The sequence below is a fragment of the Ipomoea triloba genome, chromosome 13 (genome assembly GCF_003576645.1).
Source record: "Ipomoea triloba cultivar NCNSP0323 chromosome 13, ASM357664v1".
In the NCBI taxonomy this organism is placed as follows: Eukaryota; Viridiplantae; Streptophyta; class Magnoliopsida; order Solanales; family Convolvulaceae; genus Ipomoea; species Ipomoea triloba.
Genome location: NC_044928.1, coordinates 29,190,255 through 29,217,435, shown reverse-complemented (window position 1 = coordinate 29,217,435; position 27,181 = coordinate 29,190,255). Strand labels below are relative to the sequence as shown.

The window sequence follows — 27,181 nt, the reverse complement described above, 5'->3', positions numbered from 1 at the left end:
TTTTTTTTTTTTTTTGGGGGGGTTTTTTTTTTTTTTTTTTGGGGGGGGGGGGGGGGGGGGGGGGGGATGCATAAACTATTACACTGGGTTCTTGCAGGGAGTAGTCATATTTTTGGGGGGTTTATTGGCTGATGTATGGAGACTTGGGGTGATTGAGAATGCTTCTTGAATTGAGTAGTAGTTTTCCTTATGGTACACTGGGTTCTTGCAGGTAGTAGTCATATATTTGGGGGGTTTATTGGCTGATGTATGGAGACTTGGGGTGATTGAGAATGCTTCTTGAATTGAGTAGTAGTTTTCCTTTGGGGGTGGGGAGATGCGTAACTATTATACTGAGCCTTTGGATAGGAAATGTGCCCCCATTGCTTTAGGTTTGTGCCTCAACATCTTATGTAAGCTTTGACAGCCAATTAGGATCCCTCAAGCAAGGTGTTGTTGGCTGAGTATCATGTGCTTCACAGATGTTTTACTTGTCTCTAAGAAGGAAAGAGATGGCTCACTTGTGTACATATATGTTATTTATACATTCCAAAAAGAAAAGAAAAAAAAGATAAGAAATTTATCAGGTAACTCCATCCTGCTGTTTGTAGATACTAATGGATACGGCAGGTGGTTACATATGATCTGATAGTGTTTCTAATTTTGCATCATTGCCTGCCTTGTAGACTTCGGTTTATTTCTAGTACTAGAAAACTGCGTTAGGATGAAGGTCATGAATGATTTCAAATTGGGGTATTCTGTTCTTGAGTAGAAGATGAGACGGTCTATCTCTCAGACTTGTCGATGTACCCTCTTAGCCCTTACGTCTGAATTGTGTATATTTCTGGGGTTGATATACTGCTGCAGCAGATCCGGGACTGGGAGTTGGTGCACTCTCTAGATGCTTATAACATATTTGCTATATTCTTGGTACTCTATCGACATTCTGCAGAAGATTCTTGGATTTATCCATCTCCATTGCTGCTCTGTTAGTTGGTAAGGGAAAATTGTTTCGGTTTGCTTTTTGACTTCCATACTTGATGTCTTAAAAAGTTGTTTGGTGATAATGTTACCTGCATCAGACTTAAATGATTTTAATTGTTCGTTGGCGAGAAGTAGTACTCCCAAAATTACTAGTTCTCATGTTTTTGACGTGACAAATGTGAACTGAATGTAACGTCCCTCCTATTGTTGCTGCAATTGATTTGGTTGGTCATTTATCCCGTTCTCATGGATTAGGTGTTAATTAATTCATTCCACCGCTCTGTATGTCTAAACCTCGTCTCTGCTTTGCATTGCAGGCTTAGAAGTTCGTTATGGCTTCAATTCAAACCGCATCAGATTGCTGCTGGTGCCGCTTATCTTGCTGCAAAGTTCTTAAATATGAACATGGCTTCAGGCCACAAAATTTGGCAGGAGTTCCAAACTCCGCCCCCTGTACTCAAAGGTACGTATAGTTTTCCTGTATAGGCTTATAGCAGTTGGTAACAATGCCATTTGGTCATCAGTCATCTAAATAGAATTTCTTGATTTTGCGCACCTGCATTTGGCCCTGTCCGCTGAGCCACTGAGTTACCGTGATTTACATCCTCCCAAATGCTCTGTCAGGCCGGGATGTGGGGGGCCTGGGTGTTGGGGATTCAACCTTTGGGGCAAGAATGTCTTGATTCTTTCCGTTGTCCTAAGTCATTCTACTTAATCGGTGTTTCATATAACCATCGTGCGATTGTTTACCGTGCAGATGTTGCGCAACAATTGATGGAGCTGTTTTAGCATGCCACAAGAGATGAAATACCTAGAGATTATAGTTTACCTTGCACCTCTTACAGTGATTCTTCTTGCTTCCAAAAATTACAGCAGCTGTGATGCTGTTCCTGTTAACTTGTTTTGTATAGTGTCCATTTTGAATGCTATGATCATATGTTGTAAATGATTGAAGAGGAGTTGATGATGGACATTGAAATCTCTGTTGGTGTTGTGTGTTTTGATCGAAACGACTTGATTCAAATTATTTACAATTTACGTGACATTTGGTTCGCGCAATAGAATATTTTTTGCGGAGTAGATATTTTGAGTACTACTACTGACACTGTTACAATGTAGTATTTGTTCAGATTTATTTGTCTATTTGGTTTGTTTTAGTAATATTACATATTTCATGTGAAGTATTAGTGATATTACAAGTTACGTTCCGGATATCTACCAAATTAGATAAGGTGGGTGGATCAATTCCTCTGCTCCACATGAGAGCTAACACACTACCTTCCAAAAGCATTCATTCAATCAATCCAATAAGAATCAATATTGAAGAATTTGACGAAAATGTACTTATAGAGTTTGATTCCTTTTTAGAGCTTTTAACATAACATATTGTTTACTAGAGTTGTTCGGTCGCACTCGAAAAGTTTAGCTTGGTACTTTTTAACATGATGTATTCTTTATTAGAGTTAGAGAAATACTAGTAATTTACATAAATTGAGGTGTCATTATATTAACATAATTAGTTGTCAAGAAAGGTTAGAGGTGTAGCAACTACAAGCTTTCTAACAAATCAAATGTATTCTTTATCAAAGTCAGGAATCAAATGTATTCTTTATCACAGGAAAAAATACTAATAAGTTATATAAATCAAGGCTACGTTACATCAACACAATTAGCTGTTAAGGAATGTCAAAAGTGTAGCCGTTACGAGATTTTCTATAAATGAATAAAATTCAAAAAGTTATAGACATTTAAAAAAAAATGCTATTTTTCCTTCAAAATCTTAGAGTATTCCCATTAGACTTTGAGGTGGTTTTTTAGGAAATGTAATCTTATGTGGAATAGAAAGAGAGTAATTTAAGTCTTTGTAGGAAGACTTTGGTTTTTGTATATGTGGACCCCACCAAATCAGTGAAACTCTTTTGTCAAATATGTTGATCCCACCAAATCAATGAAACTGCTTCATGGTACGGTTATGCGCACTAGGAGCGCCCAACCGGGTGCGTGAACTCTATGTTCCCCCAACGTGCTATTTCATTTGCATTTTTTTCTTTCCCTTCTCTCTCTTAATTACCTGTGTAAAAATTTCTTAAAATCCATGCCTATTGAGGATGTTTTTAAATGTTTCGATCAAGACTTAAATGAAGAAAACTATTAAAAAAATAAAAAAAATGAAGAAAACTATTTTATTCATAAACTCTAATATATTAAAAAGTAAAAAGTACATAGGGTATAATTGGATAAGGGCCGGCATATTGGCTATATGCCTATATCCCCGTGTCATGCAATCATGCACTGATTTCTTTATTGCTCCTGTAACAAACTGATAGAATTTAGGTAGATTTTCTTTCTGGAAGAGAGCTGCGGAGGGGATACGACACCGTCTCATTCATGGAAACTAAAGCAAACCGTCGTCTTCAAGCAATACACCACCACTTAACAACCACCGCCGCCGATTCACCATCACTTCTCCGATCAAGTCTCACCGCCGGAGAGTATTACTCTGGTAACGCGCCTTTCTCTGCGACTGCGCTAGTATAGTATGAACTGTGATGTACGATTGTACTGTATACTAGTATAGTACTATATGTACGTTTCATGTATGCATATGTTGAGCTAAGATGGTGATCGTGAATGTAATCAGAGCAAGGATACAGTGTTGTGCTTCCCGAGAAACTGCAGACTGGAAAATGGAATGTGTACAGGTTAGACCAATGGAGATTTTTTATTTTATTTTATTTTTAAATATATATATATATATCTATATATATATATATATATATTCCTTGATGATTGTATGAAGCATCTTTACTTGCAATTGCAGATCAGCACGATCTCCTTTGAAGCTTGTGAGCCGATTTGTTGATCATCCTGAGATTGGAACCTTGCATGAAAATTTTGTGTGAGCCTCTAATTTTTACTTGATCAGATCCATCACCTTTCCATTTTAACACCGATATGGATACCTACCTAGCTTGATTTTTTAAATTTTTTATGTCAGTCGCACAGTTAAGGATTTCAGCAATCGCAATTACTTAGGTACACGAGTTCGGGAAGATGGAACTGTAGGGGAGTAAGTCAGTCATTTAAATTGAACTTGAGAGAACACTATTTTAGAGCACATGAAAGTAGTATTTAGTGGAATATGTTTTACAGGTACAGATGGATGACATATGAGGAAGCAGGTAGTGCACGGTCAGCAATTGGTTCAGCTCTTGTTTGTCGTGGAATATCCAAGGCAATTTACTTCTAAAAAGCTTACTTTAATTGTTGGAAATTAGAAGACTTTTAATGATTCATTTTGGTTATGCCTTCTGTTTTTATGCATTTGCAAGTGTTGGAGGGTTATGCACTTATGCTTTTATTATTGTTATTTTTTTTTTAATGTTCTTTGTCTCCAAAAAACTGATTAAGAGGGGTTTCTTCATGTTTGGTTGATTGTTGTGGCAGGGTTCGTCTATTGGCATATATTTTATCAACAGACCAGAATGGTTAATTGTAGACCATGCCTGCTCTGCATATTCATTTGTTTCAGTTCCCCTGTATGATACCCTTGGTTGGTCTTTCTTCAACCCAGACAACTTTTAAATATGGAAATAATTTCCTAAAACGCTTACTTAGAATTTACATTGCAGGTCCTGAAGCTGCCAAATATATTACCAATCATGCAGCTATAAAGGCTATATTTTGTATGCCACAAACGTTATATAATGTGAGATTACTGGCTTAGTTAGAAGTCTTTTCAGATTGAGGAAGGGGAGCATGTTCATATATCAGTTTGTGGGTTGAGATAGAGTGGTTGAGTTCTTATTCCAATCTGTGCCAGAACCTCATGCATCGTTAATATTCATTTTTAACACACTAAACAGCATTCAATCATTTCCTTCTGATTAAGCAATCTGAACCATCTGATTAGATTTTATAAATCGTGACAAGCATATTTGGTGACTTCCTTAAAAGATTTTTAGTTGGTACAACTGTACAAGCTGTAATTTTTTTTATTTTTTATTATTATTTTTTGTCTCAAAATTGCAGTTACTAAGCTTCTTGTCTGAGATTCCTTCAGTGCAGTTGATTGTGGTACGGGATTCTTTCCTTATATCTTAAAGGTAGTGTCAATTCTTCCAGTGTTTCATGTGAACTTGATTTGGGATAGTAGGTAGTTGGAGGAGTAGATGGGAAAATTCCATCACTTCCAGCATCAACTGGAGTTGAAGTGATATCATATTCAAAGCTGCTTGCTCAGGTGACATCATAAGCTCTTACCATATAAGCCCATCCACAGTTAAAGAGCAGCATAAGTGCTCATAGCAAGCAGTAGAAAAGTGGAAAATAAGCTCATCCGAATTGGGCCTAATAAACTGGCATGATTTCCTTTCAGGGTCTCGACAATCTTCAGCCTTTCTCTTCTCCAAACCCTAATGATGTTGCTACTATATGCTACACAAGTGGTACTACTGGAACACCGAAGGTATAACATATTACTTAGTCTTGTATCGTAACTGATTGCCTAAACACACCAACTAATTCTGTCTTTCTTCTGCAATACTGTAGGGAGTTGTGTTGACCCATGAAAACTTGGTTGCAAATGTAGCGGGTTTGAGTCTCTGTCTCAGTATGCATTTCACAGATATGTAAATATCAATTACTGCCACACTGCAAACGATAAAGCAATCATAACTTATATTTTGTTGCAATTTCAAGAAATAATAACCACTTGCAATTTTCCACTTGATATTCAAGCTTTTATTTAACTCTTTTTTATTCTTACAGATACATCTCATATCTCCCTCTAGCACACATATTTGAGCGGGCTAACCAAGTTTTGGTGGTTTATTTTGGAGGGGCAACTGGATTCTATCAAGGAGTATGCAACTTTTGCTTTGAATATATTTATTAGATGAACAATAGCACATTGCATTTGTGGCTTTTTGATATGGTTTTGGAAATGTCAATCATATTTTAGGAATGACTCTTGTTCTTTGGGTTTAATTATGATAAAAGTTAGAAGATGAAGTTAAATGATCACTACAAAGGGGTGACTTTTTCTTTGTGAGCTGACTATGCAGGTACTTTTAAATTTGCAGGATAATTTGAAACTACCAGACGATATGCTTGTGTTAAGGCCCACTGTATTCTGCAGTGTACCCCGGTTATACAATAGATTATATTCTGGGTAATGAGAGCTTTCATTTGTTTTGCCTTATGGGGTGATCTAGCAATTGACCCATATACTTGCTTATTGCAGCATTATGAATGCTGTTAAAACCTCTGGTGTTTTGAGAGAGAGGATGTTCAACACTGCCTACAATGCTAAGAAGCATGCAATATTTGCCGGTGAGTATTTGATTAACTATGTTTGTAATTGGTTGGTAACTCGTCATATTTGATAATTGCTCATCAAGCATTTCTTCAGGCTTGACAAAAAAATTTCAAGACTGTTTATATTGGATTCATGGTAATGCTCTTTGTAAAGATTAAAGTATCTTCAATCACCAATGCATTAGTGTGTTACAATTATAACAAAGAAGGACAGAGGTGATTTTTTTTTCTTTTTAAGTAATATGGGTAATCTTTCATGCTTTTTGTTACTGTAGAATAGGTTTTGATAACCATTCAGATTGATTAGTCTGTATCCTATCAATGTAAGGAATAAGGTTTTGTAAGTAAATTCTTTATACATTCTGTGTTGCCCTTTCAATTGATATTCTCAGCATTGTAGGTCTCTTTGGCTCTAAAGGACCTCTCTTTTCGCCTCTCAAAGATCTAATATACATACTCTTACGTTCTAATCTACCTTTTCAGGTAAAAGTCCTTCTCAAATGTGGGACAGGTTGGTGTTCAACAAAATAAAAGCAAGGTTAGGGGGAAAAGTCCGTATAATGGTTTCAGGTGCTTCACCATTGTCTCCTGATGTCATGGACTTTTTGCGTGTGTAAGTTTTTTCTTTCCCACTATGTGCTAACTATGGATTGAATAATCAGAGTCAAATGAAACAACATAAAGGAGTGGTTTGATTAAAAAAAAATAAAAAATTGTTATACTCAGATGCATGAAATTTAGTTAATTATTGTCATGCAAAAAATTAGATTTTGACATTTTATGCATCTGAGTAATTTCAGGTGCTTTGGTTGTCAAGTGGTAGAAGGATATGGGATGACTGAAACATCCTGTGCGATAAGTACAATGGACATGAATGACATCTTATCTGGTCATGTTGGTGCTCCTAACCCTGCATGTGGTTAGTACTTGGTAGTCATTTTTTGATTCTTTGTACTCCTCTTTGACACGTGATGGAAATATGGAATAAGGATTTGCATGTTCTTCTCATCACCCAGAAATAAAGCTAGTGGATGTACCAGAAATGAATTATACATCTGAAGATCAGCCTCATCCCCGTGGTGAGATATGTATACGAGGACCCATAATCTTCCAAGGCTATTATAAGGATGAAGTGCAGACGTAAACTCTTCTCTTATTTAGGACTCCCTCTGTTATTATTATATGCATGTATATGAAAACATTCTCGTTAAAATCATCATCTAATAGATTGAATTCTCCAGGAGAGAAGTTATTGATGAAGATGGATGGTTTCGAACTGGTGATATTGGATTATGGCTTCCTGGTGGTCGCTTAAAGATAATTGATAGGTTGGTACATTTTAACCTCCTGATCTTTTGCAATGCAACTTTGAATATTTCAGGTTTTGGAGTTTAATGAAAGACTAATAACTGCTAATCTGTGTTTTGACAGGAAGAAAAACATTTTCAAATTGGCACAAGGAGAATATGTAGCTCCTGAGAAAATAGAGAATGTGTATGCTAAAAGCAAGTTTATTGCCCAATGCTTTGTGTATGGTGAGAATACAAAGTTGCTTAAGACTCTCCTCTTCTGCCCATTATCTGAATTGCATTCTTATCTGATCATGTGCTTGCCTTGAAATGCACTTCTTTTTCTTTGTTGTTTACATATTTATCCTTTCTGATGCTTACTGTCATTTGTAATGCTAGGCGATAGCCTGAATTCTTCCTTGGTTGCCATAGTCTCAGTTGATCCAGAGATACTGACAGCATGGGCTGCAACCGAAGGCATCAAGGTAACTTCACGGTTTAAGACCAAGTCCTTTCCCCCATCAGATTTAACCACAACTGAACCCAAAGGTCTTCCTATTTTAGTTGCCTTCTTGGTCATAATGTGTAGTATTTCATCAATATATGGGTGTAGTATAATGATCTGGAAGAGCTGTGTAGCAACGCAAAAGCAAGGTCTGCAGTATTGGCTGACATGGATGCAATCGGAAAAGAAGCTCAGGTATTCTTCTTCCAGAAACATTGGAAGTAAAATAACTTTATTTCATTTGTTAGCTCCCCCTCATACATAATGGTTTGCAGTTGAGAGGTTTTGAATATGCAAAGGCTGTGACTTTGGTGCCTGAACCATTTACACTGGAGAATGGTCTGCTCACTCCCACATTAAAGGTACACTACTTGAAACTGATATGTGCTGTAGAATGTAGCAAACTATATCATGGATCCCAACACCTTTTCATGCCATCACACACCGATATAACGATATTAGGACTTTTTGAGTTTTGATTGTCTTGATATTAAATTGAAAAATGTATTTTGTTTCAGCTAAAAGTATATAGGGAAAATAGCATTTATAGTCACCTAATTATGAAAAAATAGCTGACATGGCCCTCCAATTATGTGGTCTTCACATTTAGGCATTTAGCCCTATGACAGAATCAATTAAATATTAATGTTTGGAAGTAAATTACACAAGTAACCGTGTAAATTTAGGGACTTTGAAGGGCAAATTGATACTGTCATTAAGAAACTGTAAGTGTGGAGGCAACTCCTAACTGAGTTGGTTGGACAGTTGGCTTAGTAACCACAAGATTCCAAGTTTAACTTCTTGTGGGAGTTATCTATTGGCCTTCTTGGTTGGAGTCGGTAAGCTTTCCTCCTTGTGGTTATTTGTCGGCTACAATTACAATGCGGGTTTCACCCAGAGCGCATCTTTAAATACCGGCTGTGAACTTTCCTATAAATCCCTCTGAGATGATAATTGAGAAACTAAATCAGAAGGTTTCATAATTAGGGGACTCAGTTAGTATTTCTGTCAGTATATTTTCCCCACATATATTATAGGGAAGCATTTCCCTATATTATATGCACCATTTGGCTCTATCCAAATGGATCAGCTTTCTCTGCCATAGTAGTACCATAGTGTGAAAACAAGTTGGCTTAGTTTTAATTTATTTCTTTCAGATCAAAAGACAGCAAGCAAAAGCTTACTTTGCTAAAGCTATAGAAGAGATGTATGGTGATCTCGCACACTCTGGAGCTGCTTCCCAGAAAATGTTGAAGCTGTAATTTACCAATGAATTGTATGAAAAAAATAATTTCAGTGTTTTATTATTATTATTTTTTGAGTGATGAGAAAAATTGTAGTCATTATTTAAGGGTATGTATTGTGTAAACACGCTCAGGAGAATAATGTCAGTTTTAATTTATACTCGGGACTACCTAAATTGTAAACAATTTACATTATGAACCCTTAATTTTGTGGCAATAAAATCATATATTTTAATATAATTTAAACATTATTAATATAAAATTTACACCTACCTTAAAAATTAATACCAAGGGACATATACATCTGCCCTGACCTTTTCAAAAGCATACCAGTAACAGAAATAATAGGTCAAACCCTATTTTCTTTCCTATTATGAACAAATTTTGCTAAATTATAGTAGAACCTAAGTATAAAAGGAATAGATAGACAAGGGAAAACAGTGATCTCTTTGCATCCCATACTCTGGAAAAAAAAGAAATAAACTGGAGTTTCTCCAGCCAACAACACATACCCAGAAAAAATCAAGATTTTATATTTCATTGCAAGAAAAAAAAAATTGTTTGCTTGAGTAATTTGAAAAAATAAAAGAAAAAAGCTTTAAGGTAAAAAAAAAATGACAGCATCAACCGGTAATGATGTTTTTGAGTCGAAAATCACAGCCTATGTTCTGGCTTGCTGGATCCTGGCTGCCTTTGGTGGTTTGATGTTTGGTTATGATATTGGCATTTCAGGTAATTATATATAATTTAGTTTTTAAAAAAAAAAAAATAAATTTAATCATGCAAATAAATATTTAATAATATGTATATAGGTGGAGTGAGTGGGATGGATGATTTCTTGATAAAATTCTTCCCGGCGGTGTATGCAAAGAAAAAGCGTGCGGTAGAGAACAACTACTGTAAATTCGACAATCAGATGCTTCAGCTGTTCACTTCATCGTTGTACATGGCGGCGCTTGTGGCCAGCTTCGGTGCATCCAAAGCTTGTAACTTGCTCGGCCGCCGACCCACCATCTTCATGGCATCCATCCTCTTCATCATCGGCGCCGCTCTCAGCGCTTTTGCTGAACATAAATGGACTCTCATCTTGGGTCGCATCTTCTTTGGTTTTGGTGTCGGCTTTGGAAATGAGGTTTGAAACCATACTCATTATCTTGTACTCACAGTTGCAAAAATCATCAGTTTAGGCTCAAAAGGGCCGCTTAGTGCCTAACTCAGCCGACTGGACCGAGTTGACAGTCGATTTGGTCAGTCTAACTCAGCTGATTGGACTGAGTTGATAGTCGATTTGATAGAGTCTAACTCAGCTGACTGGACTGAGTTGGCAGCAAGTTTGATCGAGTCTAACTCAACCCAACTCGACAGAGTTAGCTGATTAATTCAGACGAATCGACCTTATTAATAGGTGCTAGTCTACTACCCGACTAGTTCTTAGCGCCTACTGCATGTTTGTAGTAATTTTTATATTGTATAATAATGAGTTGTCCCGAAGTAGTCAATAATTAAGTTGGGGTTGAATTTGTAATTTTGTACTTATAATTAAGTTATTGATTAATTTGGCTGGGTTGTTAAATTTTTGGGGTTGATTGGATGGGTACTTATTAGATTTGTGGTTTTGTTGCAGACGGTGCCGTTATTTTTGACGGAGGTGGCGCCGGTGCAATACAGAGGAGCGGTGAACATTCTGTTCCAGCTGCTAATCACGGTTGGGATATTCATTGCAAATATTGTGAATTACGCTATGGCGGATGTGCATCCTAACGGGTGGAGGATATCCCTCGGGGTGGCGGCCATTCCGGCGGTGATGTTGGGGCTGGGGAGCCTGGTGATCAGCGAGACGCCGGCGAGTTTGGTGGAGAGAGGGAAGGTGGATCAGGGGAGGGCAGCGCTGAAGAAAATCAGGGGAGTGGACAATGTAGAGGCAGAGTTCGAGACCATCGTAGCCGGATGCGAGGCAGCGGCGCAGGTGAAGAAGCCGTTAAAGAAGCTGATGAAGAAATCCGGGCAGCCCCAACTCATCATCGCCGTCGTCCTTCAAGTTTTCCAGCAGTTCACGGGGATCAACGCGATTATGTTCTACGCGCCGGTGCTTTTTCAAACCATGGGGTTCAAGGCCAACGGGTCCCTCCTCTCCTCCATCATCACCGGCCTAGTCAACGTCCTGGCCACCTTCGTCTCCATCTACACGGTCGACAAATTGGGGCGGCGAAAGCTCCTCCTCCAAGGCTGTGTTCAGATGGGCCTTTCTCAGGTAATATTCAAACATTTTATAGGTCCGGGACGAAATTAAAAAGAAATAAACATTTTACATATTTATATATTCTAAAAGGTGGCAATTGGCGTAATCCTGGCCACCAACTTAAAGGCCACCGGAACACTAGACAAGACCTTATCAACCGTGGTGGTGGTTCTAGTCTGCCTATACGTGATGGCCTTTGCCTGGTCATGGGGGCCTCTATGTTGGCTAATCCCGAGCGAAGTCTTTCCACTAGAAACCAGAACAGCAGGATTCGCATTCGCGGTTAGCACCAATATGCTCTGCACCTTCATCATTGCGCAAGCCTTCTTGTCAATGATGTGCGGAATGCAAGCTTACATCTTCTTCTTCTTCTCCGCGTGGATATTGGGGATGGGATTGTTCGTGCTGTTCTTGTTGCCGGAGACGAAAGGTGTGCCCATAGATTTAATGGAGGAAAGAGTGTGGAAGCAACACCCCGTGTGGCGGAAGTTCTTTAGGAACGATTCTAGAAGCTATGAAATGGCTTGAATTGAAGCCGCAGCTGCATGTAACGGCCATGGAAGTACCATACATACCATGCTTAGCTTGTTATTTCTTCATTGAAAGTATTGTACAATAAACAAATTTATTTCACAAATATTGTATAAAATGATTCAACAAAAATGCATGTGGCCTTTACATTTCCAAACTAATTAAGGTCAATTCAAGCTCTTGTTTAAGGATCTCTAAGACAGTAATTAAACTGGAGAAATAAATTAACAGGCATATGCAAGTTTTGAAACTCTCTCAACTGAGTGAGAGGTCAAGCTCTTATAATATGAACTCTTTCAAGGACTAAAAGAAAATAAACTACTTAGACTCTAATAAATTAAAGTAAATTAACATTAACAAGTCATGACTAATAACCCTCTCAACGGTCTGAAATGAGGTGGTGAGTGTATGGGTGGAAATATTGTTACCTAAGGGATAAGGAGTATACTATGTATTGCGTAATTACTGAGGTTCTAGGCTCTAATTAAAGTATTGGAATCCACAAGAATCCAAGTAAAATTATAACTAAGGTTGAATCCAAGTAAAAACATATGCCGATTATGAATCTGCACACTCCCTGGGATCAATAAACTTTTTGAATCTTATTAACCAAAGAGATGCGACTTTGCGCTATAGTTAGCTCAGCACCAATCAAGAATCCCCAAGGAATTCCAACCCTCAACCCTCCTTTCTAGATTCAGCGATATTGAATCAACGGAACGCCTACTTTTGGAAGACCTTGTGTTATATCACCGGATCTCGATTTTTCATAGTGAAATGTAACTAATGTATCTCCTTCGTAAAAAGTTTCTCCATAAAGGCCACGAACAGTTGCTCCCGGGGTGGCTAAATAAGGCTTAGCTGATCGTATTACTACAGAATCAACTTGAACAAGGATAACTTGACCCGATTTGAGGGGGGGTCTTTTTTTGGCTATACAGACATTTTCACAAATAAACTGTCCAAGACTCATTATTTTAGATGTCTCTGCACAATAATTGTGGTGGAGAAAATACCAATTCAAATTCAATGGATTCAAAAGAATCTTACTGCGTGGATTTGGATTATAAATTTTCCCATTTTCCGCAATTAAATAATATTTCAATTTTAATACTTGAAAGGGCTGTTTTAAATTGTCAAGTTGCAAATAGTTAGTTACTAAGATCTGATTATGAGTTAGTAACCGATCAAATGAATAAAAATTCGCAATTGGAAGGGATGTTCCTAAAGGACCCAATGAATTCCTAATTGGAATTAGAGGATCCTCTTGAATTGATTCTTGTATGACGTTGTGATATTTTGCACCGTTGACTGGGTCCATTCGAGAACAATTGGATGATGACAAAATGCTCAATGACTGACATCCCTTATTTCTATTCAAAAATGTATGAATAGTTCCTTGATTTTGGTTAAGGGTTTGTTGAATTCTTGCCTTGGAATAGGGATTGATATTGGTCCAATCTAATCCATTATCAGCGAGCAATCCTAAACCCCAAGGATCATTCCTTTTTCCGATATACGAAATGGGGGATTTTACGAAGTCGATTCTTAGGAAATGACGAATCAAATCGTTTGTCCTTAGTTCAACAACGGAAGCGCGGGCTGCTTCACTAGAAGAACTTTTTTTGTCTTGGTTCCAATTCAAAACTAAACACGTCCGAACTAATTGAATACTTGTGTCAGAAATTCCTCGAATTGGTTTGCCATTTCCATAAAGGATATAATTGACAACTCGAAGTTGCACATTATCTCTTTCCTGCAATAGATCGGGGGGGAAAAGTGTGGCCAAAGTTATACCGTCCATTATTTCATATGTGACGACAGGTCGAACCAAGACAAAAAACTTTTTCTTGCTCGGCGTAATCCGTTGGACATAGATCCAATTTTTCACTTTTTTGGATTCCTTGTCATTTGTTTTTCTTGTTCCTGGTGGTATCAAAACGCCGCTATGTCGGGATATCTTATCTGCTCTTCCAGGGAAATATATATCTCCAGAAAAGATTTTCAGTTCAATTCTTTTTTTTTTTTGCTTTTGCTAAAACTCGAGCAGTTTCTTGAAAACTCGCTTCCGATATGAAACTTTGAGTATTGAGAGATGCTTTTGTTATTCCCAATAAAAGGGCTCGATAACAGATTGCTTCTTCTAAAGCACGCCCCATTCGTTTTGCTCGCAACAATCTAATAAGTTCTCCGGGTGAAAAAACATTAGACATTCCGTCTTCTGAAACCAACACGTTTGATGTGATTTGACGTACAATAATTTCGATATGCCGATTATGAATCTGCACTCCCTGGGATCGATAAACTTTTTGGATCTTATTAACCAAAGAGATGCGACTTTGCGCTATAGTTAGCTCAGCACCAATCAAGAATCCCCAAGGAATTCCAACCCTCAACCCTCCTTTCTAGATTCATTGATATTGAATCAACGGAACGCACTTCTAATACCTGTTCTACTTTTGGAAGATATTGTGTTATATCACCGGATCTCGATTTTTCATAGTGAAATGTAACTAAGGTATCTCCTTCGTAAAAAGTTTCTCCATAAAGGCCACGAACAGTTGCTCCCGGGGTGGCTAAATAAGGCTTAGCTGATCGTATTACTACAGAATCAACTTGAACAAGGATAACTTGACCCGATTTGAGGGGGGGTCTTTTTTTGGCTATACAGACATTTTCACAAATAAACTGTCCAAGACTCATTATTTTAGATGTCTCTGCACAATAATTGTGGTGGAGAAAATACCAATTCAAATTCAATGGATTCAAAAGAATCTTACTGCGTGGATTTGGATTATAAATTTTCACATTTTCCGCAATTAAATAATATTTCAATTTTAATACTTGAAAGGGATGTTTTAAATTGTCAAGTTGCAAATAGTTAGTTACTAAGATCTGATTATGAGTTAGTAACCGATGAAATGAATAAAAATTCGCAATTGGAAGGGATTATCAAAACAATGACCTAAGGGATTAGGGGAGAACCAATAATAACCACGTTTTCAAATCTATTTTCATAGAAGGAAATCAGGTTTGTGCAATGAGTGATTTGAATTCTTGGCCTAATTCTTGTTCTAGCCAAGAATCCTCCAAATACATGTTAATAATTGTTGATAATCAAAAATTAACAAGATTCATTTACAAAACCTTTACAAACATAATAACCCTAAATTAAAGTTTTCCCCTTTATGTAATAATAATTACAGAAAGGCAATAAAATCCTAATCCCAGCCCCTAATAATTGAACTATGAACACTTTATAAACATAAATAATAAAAGAGTACAAATAAATATCATAAACATTGCACGAGAAATTAAAAGAAAGGTAAGAAGAACTTCTATATTGAAGATGTGAAATTAATAATTAATAGACATATGCTTTTTTTTTTTTGAAAAAAAATAGACATATGCTTAATTATATAACTAATGAAAATTAAACCAATCTAAACTTAGCTTTTAACATTAATAACAATTTTTTTTGGCAAAAGGGTCAAATAGGCTCATGTACTATCATTGATTGTTCATCTAGCACCATGAACTAAAATATGGTCCATCTAGGTCATTATACTCCTAATTATTTTTCATCTAGCATTTTTAGCCTATTTCTAAGAAGTAACCCATCTAATTTGATGACATGTAAAAATAAAATTAGAAAAAATGATAACATGTTATTTATATGGATATTTTGGATGATTTCTACCATATTTCATTAATGAAAAAATAATAATTTCTTGCAATGAAATAGGGTAGAAATCAAAATTGTTATATAAAGTTTTAACTACATGAGTGTATGTATAGTGGGGTATTCACTCTCATTCGGCAATGAGATTTCATGGAAATCGATATATGAAAATTAAATTATTTTTATAATAACTTAAGATATATTGTATTGGGTAAATTTTATTTTATTTTAAAAATAAATTAATATTTTTGGATTTTTGGATAATTGAATAACTTAAGATATTGTATTTTTGGATGATTTCTTGGAAAGAAATAGGCCAGAAATCAAAGTTGCTATATAAAGTTTCAACTACAATGTACTGTGTATGTATAGCGGAGTGTACTGTATATGAATAGCGGGGTATTCATTGTCGTTCAACAATGAGATTCCATGAAAATTGATATATAAAAATTAAATTATTTTTTAAAAAATAATAAAATTTACCCAATATAATATCTTAAGTTATTATATTTAATTTTAATATATCGATTTTCATGGAATTTCATTGCCGAACAACTTTGAATATCCCACTATGCATACACAGTCGTGCAGTACACTGTAATTAAAACATTATATAACAACTTTGATTTCTACCCTATTTCATTGCAAGAAATCATTTTCTTCATTAATGAAATAGGGAAAAATCATCCAAAACATTCATATAAATAACATGTCATCATTTTTTTTATTTTATTTTTCCATGTCAACAAATTAGATGGGTTACTTGTTAGAAATGGGTAAAAAATGCTAGATGAAAAATAATTAGGAGTATAATAATTTAGATGGACCATATGTTAGTTCATGGTGCTAGATGAACAATTAGTGTTACTACATGGGTCTATTTGACCCTTTTGCCAATTTTTTTAGTACTATTGATTCACTTACATTAATAACAATTTAATAGAAACCAATAGTAATAAATTATAAATCAATTTAAATTTAGTGATTAGACTTTATTATTAAACAAATAAATACGAACATAATTGCAATGTAATTTGAACATTATTAATATACAATCTATAAAGATGCTAGACCTATCTTAAAAAATAATAATCCAAATTTCTCTATCCCAATAATTAAAAAAATAATAATAATATCTATTTTAATTTTAAGATAATCCTTAAACTCTGCATCTGACCTTTTCAAAAAGCATAACAACAACAGCAATAGTAATGGATCAAAACCTATTTTTCTTGTAAATGCATATTTATAGAACAAATTTGGCTAAATTATAGTAGAAACCTAAATATAAATACATGGATACACAGTAGAACTCTCATAATTTTCTGAGTACATCCTAGAGAAAAAAAAATACATCCCATATTCTGGAAAAAAAATAAATAAATTGGAGTTTCTCCAACCAACAACACTACCCAGAAAAAATTAAGATTGTATTTTATCCATTATTTTTCATTTTGAAGAAAAATAAATATTGTTTGTTTTGAGAATTTGAGGAAAAAAAAATGACAGCTACTGCTGGCAATGAGGTTTTTGAATCGAAAATCACAGCCTATGTTCTGGCTTGCTGGATCCTGGCTGCTTTTGGTGGTTTGATGTTTGGTTATGATATCGGGATTTCAGGTAATAATTATTTTTTAATTTAATTTTATATGTATTAATAAATAATGTTATAATTATTTAATTTGAATTTTAATGTGAAGGTGGAGTGAGTGGGATGGATGATTTCTTGATAAAATTCTTTCCGGCTGTGTATGCAAAGAAGAAGAAAGCAGTAGAGAACAACTATTGTAAGTTTGACAATCAGATGCTTCAGCTCTTCACTTCTTCGCTGTACATGGCGGCGCTTGTAGCCAGCTTCGGCGCATCCAAGGCTTGTAACTTGCTCGGCCGCCGCCCCACCATTCTCATGGCCTCCGTCCTCTTCGTCATCGGCGCCGCTCTCAGCGCTTTTGCTGAACATAAATGGATTCTCATCTTGGGTCGCATCTTCTTTGGTATTGGTGTAGGCTTCGGAAATGAGGTCTGTATTATAATTATAATATTATTTATTAATATATATGGATGGTCCTCAGAACTGGCCTTGATCTTTGTTGCAGACGGTGCCGTTATTTTTGACGGAGGTGGCGCCGGTGCAGCACAGAGGAGCGGTGAACATTCTGTTCCAGCTGATGATCACAGTTGGGATATTCATTGCCAATATTGTGAACTACGTTACGTCGGAGATGCATCCCCACGGGTGGAGGGTATCCCTCGGGGTGGCGGCCATTCCGGCGGTGATGTTGGGGCTGGGGAGCTTGGTGATCAGCGAGACGCCGGCGAGTTTGGTGGAGAGGGGGAAGGTGGATCAGGGGAGGGCGGCGCTGAAGAAGATCAGGGGAGTGGACAATGTAGAGCCAGAGTTCGAGACGATCGTGGCAGGATGCGAGGCGGCGGCGCAGGTGAAGAAGCCGTTAAAGAAGCTGATGAAGAAATCCGGGCAGCCCCAACTCATCATCGCCGTCGTCCTTCAAGTTTTCCAGCAGTTCACCGGAATCAACGCGATTATGTTCTACGCGCCGGTTCTGTTCCAAACCATGGGGTTCAAGGCCAACGGGTCCCTCCTCTCCTCCATCATCACCGGCCTAGTCAACGTCCTGGCCACCTTCGTCTCCATCTACACGGTCGACAAATTGGGGCGGCGAAAGCTCCTCCTCCAAGGCTGCATTCAGATGTGCATTTCCCAGGTTTAAAAATATTATTAGGATCTGTCCAAACATTTTATAAGCCTAGGACGAAATTACATATTTATCTAATTCTTTATATTCAGGTGGCAATTGGCGTAATCCTAGTCACCAACTTAAAAGCCACGGGATCCCTAGACAAGACCCTGTCAACCGTGGTGGTGATTCTAGTCTGCCTATACGTGATGGCCTTCGCCTGGTCATGGGGGCCTCTATGTTGGCTAATCCCCAGCGAAATCTTTCCGCTGGAAACCAGAACAGCAGGATTCGCATTCGCGGTTAGCACCAACATGCTCTGCACCTTCATCATCGCGCAAGCCTTCTTGTCAATGATGTGCGGGATGCAAGCTTACATCTTCTTCTTCTTCTCCGCGTGGATAGTAGCAATGGGACTGTTTGTGCTCTTCTTCTTGCCCGAGACCAAAGGTGTGCCCATAGATCTAATGGTGGAGAAAGTGTGGAAGCAACACCCCGTGTGGCGGAAGTTCTTTAGGAGCGATGTTAGGAGCTATGAAATGGCTTAGCTTGAAGGATTGAAGAAGAGATTAAAAGCAGAGATCGGCCATGGACATAGCTTGGATGCATGCATGCGTTGTTGCCGGTCATCTTTCATTTCTATGCTTACAATAATGAGATTGTTATTGTTCATCCTAGCTATGAGCAATATTCAATTTGGGCGGAGCATTAAAAAAAATAAATAAAACTTGGTCCCTTAGCTTATCATTGTAATTTGCTCAAAAGAAAAAGAAAAAAAAAGCTTTATCATTGTAATTGCCTTTGAATCAATGCAAGTTTCATCAATTTTCATGTTGATTATACTATATTCGTACTAGAAAAATGCATGCCTTCAACCAAAAACCAATCCCTTCCAACATTATATTTTTTGTGTTTGAAACATGAATGTTAAAAATTCATTTATATATAGTATGACTATAATTTGTATCATATTTGGTCCTTAACTATTAGTATTTTAAGTGTATGATTTTGTAATTTGTATCAGTTAGTTTTGCCAAAGACCTTGTGGTCAAGCAGCACCCGTGTCCCGGTTAACACCCCCACATGGATGATGGGAGTGGGTTCGAGCCTCAGCAACATTAGTAATTGATAGAAAACTTGGCCAGAAAATTAGGTTGCAAAACCAAATGTGATACAAATTACATATTTATGCACCTAATTTAAAAATATTACTCCGTACTACTTAAAAGACCAAAGAATTTTTTTTCTATATAAAGTAAAAATTACATAGGAAAGAGAAAATGAGAGGAGAGGAAAAAAAAAATCTGATTTAAAAATATAATAATAAAATATTATACCTTTCTCTCTCTTATTTTCTCTATACTCCATGTGGCATTTAATCTGACATAAACTCCAAAAAGAACTTCTGATATGGATGCTCTTAGAGCATCATCATATGTTGGAGACTTTCACATAGGAAAAAGTAATATAAAACAGAAACATGACAAAAGAAGGGCCCGGATTATGGAGAGAAGTGAACCACCAAAGAAAGATGGTCATGCAAGCTTAACTTGATCAACTCTTTGCCAGCATTAGTCTTTTCTTTATCTTTGCTAGCATTAGTCATGATTTCTTTATCAATAGTATCAGTCTTTCTTCAACAATATTAGTCTCTCATGATATTTTTGTGCGGGCACGCATGATAAAAAATTCAGTTAATCGAACAAGATAACCAAAATCATAACACGCCTAAATATAACCAAGTTTCTATTCTAGTCTTGATGATGCTCTAAAACCAAAGGGGAAAAAAATGAAATTTTCACTTCCAAACTGTGGAAAGTCAATTACAAAGCCAAATATAACACATGTATTTGCTAATAATGAGCAGGTTTTCAACAATGGCACTGAATTGGCCACTCAAAAAGAATGCTGGTGATACTCCCTCCATACCTCATATAAGCCTGCCTGTAATTTCTTCTGTACTCTATCCTATACAAGTTTTGGCCTTTTGGGTGGTCCCTCACAGGGTTCAATGGTGAATAATTGTGTAAGTAATTGTTCAGTAACCTAGCACGAGATGAAGCGAAAAAACGCAAAAGACACTACGATTCGTAAGATTCATTCGAGTCTGCTGTGCATTGACGACTTGCCCTTCACAGCACCAAAATCCCGCTCCTGCTGTTTCTTGAGATAGTTCTGCGCGGTTGCATTTATGATCTTAGCGAAGAAGTTCAGAAGCATGATCCATACCACCGTGTTCCAGATCGAAGCAAACGAGAAGTCCCAGTTCACCTGATAAGAAGTAGCGTTGAGATTAAAGAAAACGAGAGCGATGAACAGATACTACATTGTAACAGAGTCAATAGTACTCAAAAAAAAAAAAAAAAACGAGAGCGATTGTGATTAAAGGAATTAATCTGATCGATCTGCAGTCTGTCACCTTAGTATTTGAAGGGGCGTGCGGTTTGGTTGTCAAAAAAAAAAAAAAAAAAGAGAGCGATTGTGATTAAAGGAATTAATCTGATCGATCTGCAGTCTGTCACCTTAGTATTTGAAGGGGCGTGCGGTTTGGTTGTCAAAAAAAAAAAAAAAAAAGAGAGCGATTGTGATTAAAGGAATTAATCTGATCGATCTGCAGTCTGTCACCTTAGTATTTGAAGGGGCGTGCGGTTTGGTTGTCAAAAAAAAAAAAAAAAAAGAGAGCGATTGTGATTAAAGGAATTAATCTGATCGATCTGCAGTCTGTCACCTTAGTATTTGAAGGGGCGTGCGGTTTGGTTGTCAAAAAAAAAAAAAAAAAAGAGAGCGATTGTGATTAAAGGAATTAATCTGATCGATCTGCAGTCTGTCACCTTAGTATTTGAAGGGGCGTGCGGTTTGGTTGTCAAAAAAAAAAAAAAAAAAGAGAGCGATTGTGATTAAAGGAATTAATCTGATCGATCTGCAGTCTGTCACCTTAGTATTTGAAGGGGCGTGCGGTTTGGTTGTCAAAAAAAAAAAAAAAAAAGAGAGCGATTGTGATTAAAGGAATTAATCTGATCGATCTGCAGTCTGTCACCTTAGTATTTGAAGGGGCGTGCGGTTTGGTTGTCAAAAAAAAAAAAAAAAAAGAGAGCGATTGTGATTAAAGGAATTAATCTGATCGATCTGCAGTCTGTCACCTTAGTATTTGAAGGGGCGTGCGGTTTGGTTGTCAAAAAAAAAAAAAAAAAAGAGAGCGATTGTGATTAAAGGAATTAATCTGATCGATCTGCAGTCTGTCACCTTAGTATTTGAAGGGGCGTGCGGTTTGGTTGTCAAAAAAAAAAAAAAAAAAGAGAGCGATTGTGATTAAAGGAATTAATCTGATCGATCTGCAGTCTGTCACCTTAGTATTTGAAGGGGCGTGCGGTTTGGTTGTCAAAAAAAAAAAAAAAAAAAGAGAGCGATTGTGATTAAAGGAAGTAATCTGATCGATCTGCAGTCTATGTCACCTTAGTATTTGAAGGGGCGTGCGGTTTGGTTGTCATATACTTGTCTTTGATGGAGTGAACCTTCGCGATCACGTTGGGTAGGATGGATTCAATCCCGGGAACAAAGCTGAGGACCCAAATGAATTCGTTTTCCATCCAGTCGAGGAGCTGATTATTGCACACCGAAATTATAAAGACTGTCTGCCAGGGAACGAGGAACCAAATTTCTCGTCAGATTTTCAAGAACCCAACCTCAAAGCTCGTAATACAAAGCTAGGATCTGAAATACATATTATGTTCGGGTTCTGAAACTTGACAAACCTGTATATGCGTTTTAATGATAGCCTTTCCAATCAACGTAGCAAAGAAGAACTCCCAGAATGGAATGCCAAATTGTCCACACATTATGCCAGCCAAATCAAATAGAGGATTGGGCACCTACAGAGCATTTCGGATAATCAACAAGAGATACATATAGAGTATAAACAAAGATATTTACATGCAACCAAACAATCCCGAACTTTGACCTAACCAGGTTAGATAAAGAAAATGGAACGAGAAGACAAAATCTACTTCAGGAAAAAACAAAAGGGAAAATTCTTCCAACGACTTTCCTTTTTACCTTTTTTTAAGCTAAAAGTCTGTGTGTGTGTGTGTGTGTGTGTGTGTGTGTGTGTATATATATATATATATATATTTAAGGTCACGACATAGGGGGAAATGTTGTGAATACAGCTAATTTGCAAAATAAAGTTGGTGATAAAACCAAAAGAAATGGTCAGAAGTCCTGCACTAACCGAAGCAAGAATCAAGATGGTGAAGAAGTTTAGATATTGAGCATGTGAAAGAAACCAGCGCTTAATTTGATTTAGATTAGTTTCTAGATGTCCATCATTTTCAGTCGAGGAAGTATCCAGCTGATCATCTATACTACTTCCTGAAATGCTTGCTGCAAAAGGGGATATAGAGAGATATTAACATGTTAATAAATACAGAAATGTTCTTTGCTCGTAAGAAGAATCTGATACAGTTAGATATATAAAATAATGCATATGCCAAGGATCGATAGAGGTTTAATTGTTATTACCTGCTCTTGAAATAAAATAGGGGGGAAGCTCTCCGAGGGCAGTCCCGAGGCCCCACAAAATAGCCTCTAATTGCACATAGGGCAAGATACTACTAAACGGAACTTGTGTGCCATTAGAGGAAGAAAACAACGGGGGGCCAAACTGGGAACAATCCTTTCCAAGCCATGAAGGCTTTCTTTTCAGTTGAATTGTATCATACGGAGCACTTTTAATGTCAACTCGACCACATTTCACTGCTTTTATAGTGAACAACGCAATGTGAGGGCCGAGATACAGAACAAAGGTGTGCAAACCCGACCCTGCATTATGCCAAACGAAGAGTACAGGATCAGAGTTTCACTCATAAGCTGCTCACCGGAAGTCGAGATTTTATAGGGAAGACAAGAATACCAGTTAGCTTTAGGCACACTCGATTACCAGAAGACCAAGAAGTAACAAGCAGGAAAAATCGGCAGGGAATAATTAATTTGCCTTACCAAGGCCAATCGAAGATGCAACACCGAGAGCAATCCACCATACTCCAAACTGTACATACTCAAGGACTTCCTCCATCTGTTACAGTGGGAAGGAGAGGGATATGTCAATTACAACAAGAAAGGTTATCAGATCGGTGGCACAGATGAATAACCCGAAAAAGAAGGGAGTAAATATTTAAACTTCAAAATAACAATACGTTTCAACCATTACAAAACATAGCAATTCATTAACAAATAACAACATATGATACAAATTGTACCTTTTCATTAGCTGAATCTGTGGTCAAAAGCAGCATTCCAGAAAGCACAGCCACACAGCTGAATAGCCCAAACCATAAAGCGTGCGACAAAAGATATGCCAGGGACTGCCTGAGCCACTCTAGTACTGCCATAACAAAAAGCTTCAGTGTTTTGAAAGGCTGTGTCATAAGAGTCAAATCTGCTATTTCTTGCTCGTGCTTAGACTGAAGACCTGCAAAGCAATAGCAGTTCTATTAGCAAGCATGACTTTTTCAAAAACGAAATTATTTCCTTTGAAGTGTTTTAATCAAGGTTTCTTCTTTATTCTTTTTTCCCTCCAACTTCCGAGTCTGGATTTAAATCGCAGCAATGCAAATTCCAATAGCTGTGTTAGAAGGCACTTAAAGTTGCCACAAGCAATGCAAATTCAAGTCTAGCCATTTAAGTGATGCTCATAAATGAGAGAAAATATAATTATTTGATACAATGATACATAACAAAACTCCTTTACCTTCCAAAGGTAATGAGTAGATTCAAAATCTATATAAAGAAGCTAAACACTAACAACTAGTCCACGGAATTTCTTATCTGAAATTAAATTTGACTTGTCCAATGAAGCTTCTAAGCAAAATTCAAATCCCAAAATCTGGCTTAAATTGTGTATAAAATGAAGCATAGTTGGTCAGCTAAATTGTCTCAAATTTAACTAAGCACAAAGCAAAACAACAAAGCACATGAACACATCACAAAAACATGTATTTCATCTTTGGTTGAAGTATGGAGACTAGCATCCCTGAAATACAATTGCATAGTAAGGAGAAAAACACATACTATATAGCAGACAGTCATATTGGCAGTTCTAAACAGGTCTTTCACCATATCTAAAAGGGTCTAAGAGTTTTCTAACTATTGTCATTTAGCATTGCATATCAGCCCATCAATTTGGATTACAAGGAAACCCACAGCCATTACGGAGGGTGTGCACTGGGTAAACTCTGCTGCCTTATGATCCTAGCAGGCAAAGGAGATAATGTGCATAAGCTCATTAGTACAATTCACAGCACCTGCAATTAAACTATACCCTTTTGGGGGACTTACATTTTGAGGCAATCCAATTATCTTAAATTCATTAACAGCCAACTCCATTCTTACCCATTTCTTTCCTTGAATGAAATTGAAGCAGACCCAATACTCAGAATACGAACAATACATCAAAGCTCAAATTTTTCATTCATGAAATGGAGAAATACAGATAGTAAAGAGAGAAACTTGCCCGCGATCGACACATATTCTGTTTTGTCCTTCTTCTTAGTAACTTTACGTGATTTTTTGGAAGAAGCTGCTTTCCTCTTCGACCCCATTTTTTTTTCCTGTTCTGTTCTTCTTTACATGTACTCAAATGCCATCTCTCCCTTCTCCCCTATGGCAATCCCGGAGATTCTTTTGACGACGAAATGAAATCAAAGATTGGGAGTCGTGAAAAAAACGCAAAAATTCGTCGTGTGCGATTCCCCCAAGAGATCCGAGCCTCTGAAAACTAGTTGCACGGAACTGGGTTCTGGACTTCATCCAATCATCTCTTTTATGTTGGAGAATATATTTTTTTTAAAGGGAAATTCTTTAATGTTAGAATCATTTCGGGTTGATTTCGAAATTACTCTGTGTGATACGATTTTTCTAATATTTTCAGGACTTAATCTTTTTTGGGAGGAATAAATGGGTGTTTGTCTGTTTGAGAATAAGCTAAAAATTGATACTTGATAGTTGATATGGTTGACCTGCTCATAGTACTAGTTGGTTGTAGAAATGTGTTTTGATAAATTATTTGTTTATTATTAGTTGATTATATATAAAATGACATTTAATGTTATAAACAATTGTGTCGCTTTATGTTTTAAATATGTTAGGTGGTGCCAAAGATTTTATGGTCTAATGGCACTCGATTTTCACTCTCACATGTAAGGGAGTAGGTTTGAGCCTCGATTATTGACTCTTCGTGCTTTAGTAGGTTGAGAAAGTAGAATGAACTTTTAATCTTCATAAATGATTCTAAAATTTGAGTCACCAATTATACTTTTTTTTTTTAAGAACGTAATACGTAAGTGTATTATTATTTTTATTTATTTCACTATTATTGAATTATTTTTAGTTTTAATATAAAATGATATTGTTACGAAATATTATTATTATTAAGCCGGCTATCCATACCCGTGTCAAACCCGTTTACTCACAAGTCAAAATCCCTTTTTAATTTTAATATAAAATGATATTATTACGGAGTATTATTATTATTAAGCCGGCTATCCATACCCGGTGTCAAACCCGTTTACTCAAAAGTCAAAATCCCTTTTTAATTTTAATATAAAATGATATTATTACGGAGTATTATTATTATTAAGCCGGCTATCCATACCAGTGTCAAACCCGTTTACTCACAAGTCAAAATCCCTAGCGAATAATTTTCTTTGCCGCGATGACGAAGAAGACAAGGATGTCGAAGAAGATGGCGATGCAAAGAAGACGACGGCGTGGGTTAACTCATTCCTTGATTCGGGTATGTAACTTTTTTTGTTGTTGCTGTTGTTTTTTTTTTTTTTGAATTAAAAAATCTAGGGTTGTTGTGTGTTTTGGATTTTGATGATTAATACAATTTCATTGCTATATTAACTTGTTTCTTGAATCCGGCCGATAGTTTTTTCACTAATCGTGTGTTTTGAGCACGGTTGTAAAAGTTGGCCTAGGCGGCCGCCGCCGCCTAGGCGCTAGGGCCAGGCAAATTACCACCTAGGCAGCGAAATCGGCCCGGCTACCGAATTGTATATATAACATACACCCAAACACGTGCACTTTTAGTGCGAGCTACTTACTGCCCGATTAGCTCATAGCGCCTATTGCAACCATGGTTATGAGTTTTAGGACAACTTGAGAGGTACATCCATGAGAGAGAAGGGGGACAATTTTGGTTTAAGAAGAAATTGGAATCAATTGATCTAGAAACGTGCTCAACGTAGCGTTTTGAAAATCAGTTGATTATCCCTATAAGTTATTCCAAAGAGCTTTTTTACTAAACACTAATTTTGGTGGATTAACTTGGTCAATCATCTACATTTGGTCAAACCAGTTGGAAAAATGGTTGATTAACCATTTTCCTAACACTCCCAAAATATGAAAGCTAACGTCTCGTTAGTGATTGGCACATGTATTGATCTTATCATAAATATACTTACCGGAACAAATTCAACTCGTTGATCATTTCAAGAACAAACTCATGAATCTCGTTTGTTTATATCTGTATTGATCTTAGTGACACCGATTTATTATCTAACTTCACATGATCAACTCTCATCATGTCTCATATAATAAAATAATAAAAGTACATCAAAAGAGATAATCGAGTGAATGAGACATCATTTTTATAAACAAGTTTAGAAATTTTATTCTTACATCTCCTTCTAATTATACTAGAAAAGGACATAAT

General features: G+C 36.7%; 5 protein-coding genes across 5 annotated transcripts in view; 4 read left to right on the top strand and 1 right to left on the bottom strand.

Annotated features, from left to right (window-relative positions):
• The window catches only part of LOC116001759 (cyclin-T1-4-like), a 7,310-nt gene extending 5,265 nt beyond the window's left edge, over nt 1-2,045 (top strand). The window contains exons 6-7 of the mRNA XM_031241695.1: nt 1,281-1,426; nt 1,721-2,045. Of these exons, the coding sequence (XP_031097555.1) occupies nt 1,281-1,426; nt 1,721-1,752 (178 nt within the window). The 3' untranslated portion in view covers nt 1,753-2,045. The remainder of the gene's footprint in view (nt 1-1,280; nt 1,427-1,720) is intronic.
• A 1,196-nt stretch (nt 2,046-3,241) lies between these two features.
• On the top strand, nt 3,242-9,478 carry LOC116001933 (long chain acyl-CoA synthetase 6, peroxisomal-like). Its single transcript, XM_031241900.1, has 23 exons — nt 3,242-3,466; nt 3,605-3,665; nt 3,785-3,862; nt 3,962-4,033; nt 4,117-4,198; nt 4,411-4,516; nt 4,596-4,672; nt 4,996-5,040; nt 5,120-5,206; nt 5,342-5,431; nt 5,515-5,594; nt 5,734-5,827; nt 6,048-6,136; nt 6,209-6,297; nt 6,766-6,895; nt 7,083-7,201; nt 7,299-7,422; nt 7,524-7,610; nt 7,714-7,817; nt 7,971-8,056; nt 8,185-8,271; nt 8,352-8,438; nt 9,234-9,478. The coding sequence occupies exons 1-23, from the start codon at nt 3,352-3,354 to the stop codon at nt 9,336-9,338; spliced, it is 2,094 nt and encodes a 697-aa protein (XP_031097760.1). The 5' UTR covers nt 3,242-3,351; the 3' UTR covers nt 9,339-9,478.
• A 141-nt stretch (nt 9,479-9,619) lies between these two features.
• Nucleotides 9,620-12,251, top strand: LOC116001934 (sugar transport protein 6-like). The gene is made up of 4 exons (XM_031241901.1): nt 9,620-10,052; nt 10,133-10,452; nt 10,945-11,571; nt 11,650-12,251. Exons 1-4 carry the CDS (start codon nt 9,935-9,937, stop codon nt 12,085-12,087), a joined length of 1,503 nt encoding a protein of 500 aa, XP_031097761.1. The 5' UTR covers nt 9,620-9,934; the 3' UTR covers nt 12,088-12,251.
• A 5,023-nt stretch (nt 12,252-17,274) lies between these two features.
• LOC116002989 (sugar transport protein 6-like) lies at nt 17,275-19,227 on the top strand. Its single transcript, XM_031243175.1, has 4 exons — nt 17,275-17,392; nt 17,473-17,792; nt 17,869-18,495; nt 18,579-19,227. Exons 1-4 carry the CDS (start codon nt 17,275-17,277, stop codon nt 19,014-19,016), a joined length of 1,503 nt encoding a protein of 500 aa, XP_031099035.1. The 3' UTR covers nt 19,017-19,227.
• Nucleotides 19,228-20,247: 1,020 nt separating this feature from the next.
• LOC116001544 (vacuole membrane protein KMS1-like) lies at nt 20,248-25,331 on the bottom strand. The gene is made up of 8 exons (XM_031241424.1): nt 24,977-25,331; nt 23,724-23,935; nt 23,464-23,539; nt 22,987-23,286; nt 22,697-22,848; nt 22,221-22,337; nt 21,921-22,100; nt 20,248-20,739 (listed from the first exon to the last, which is right to left on the bottom strand). Exons 1-8 carry the CDS (start codon nt 25,062-25,064, stop codon nt 20,566-20,568), a joined length of 1,299 nt encoding a protein of 432 aa, XP_031097284.1. The 5' UTR covers nt 25,065-25,331; the 3' UTR covers nt 20,248-20,565.
• Between the last annotated feature and the right edge of the window lie 1,850 nt (nt 25,332-27,181).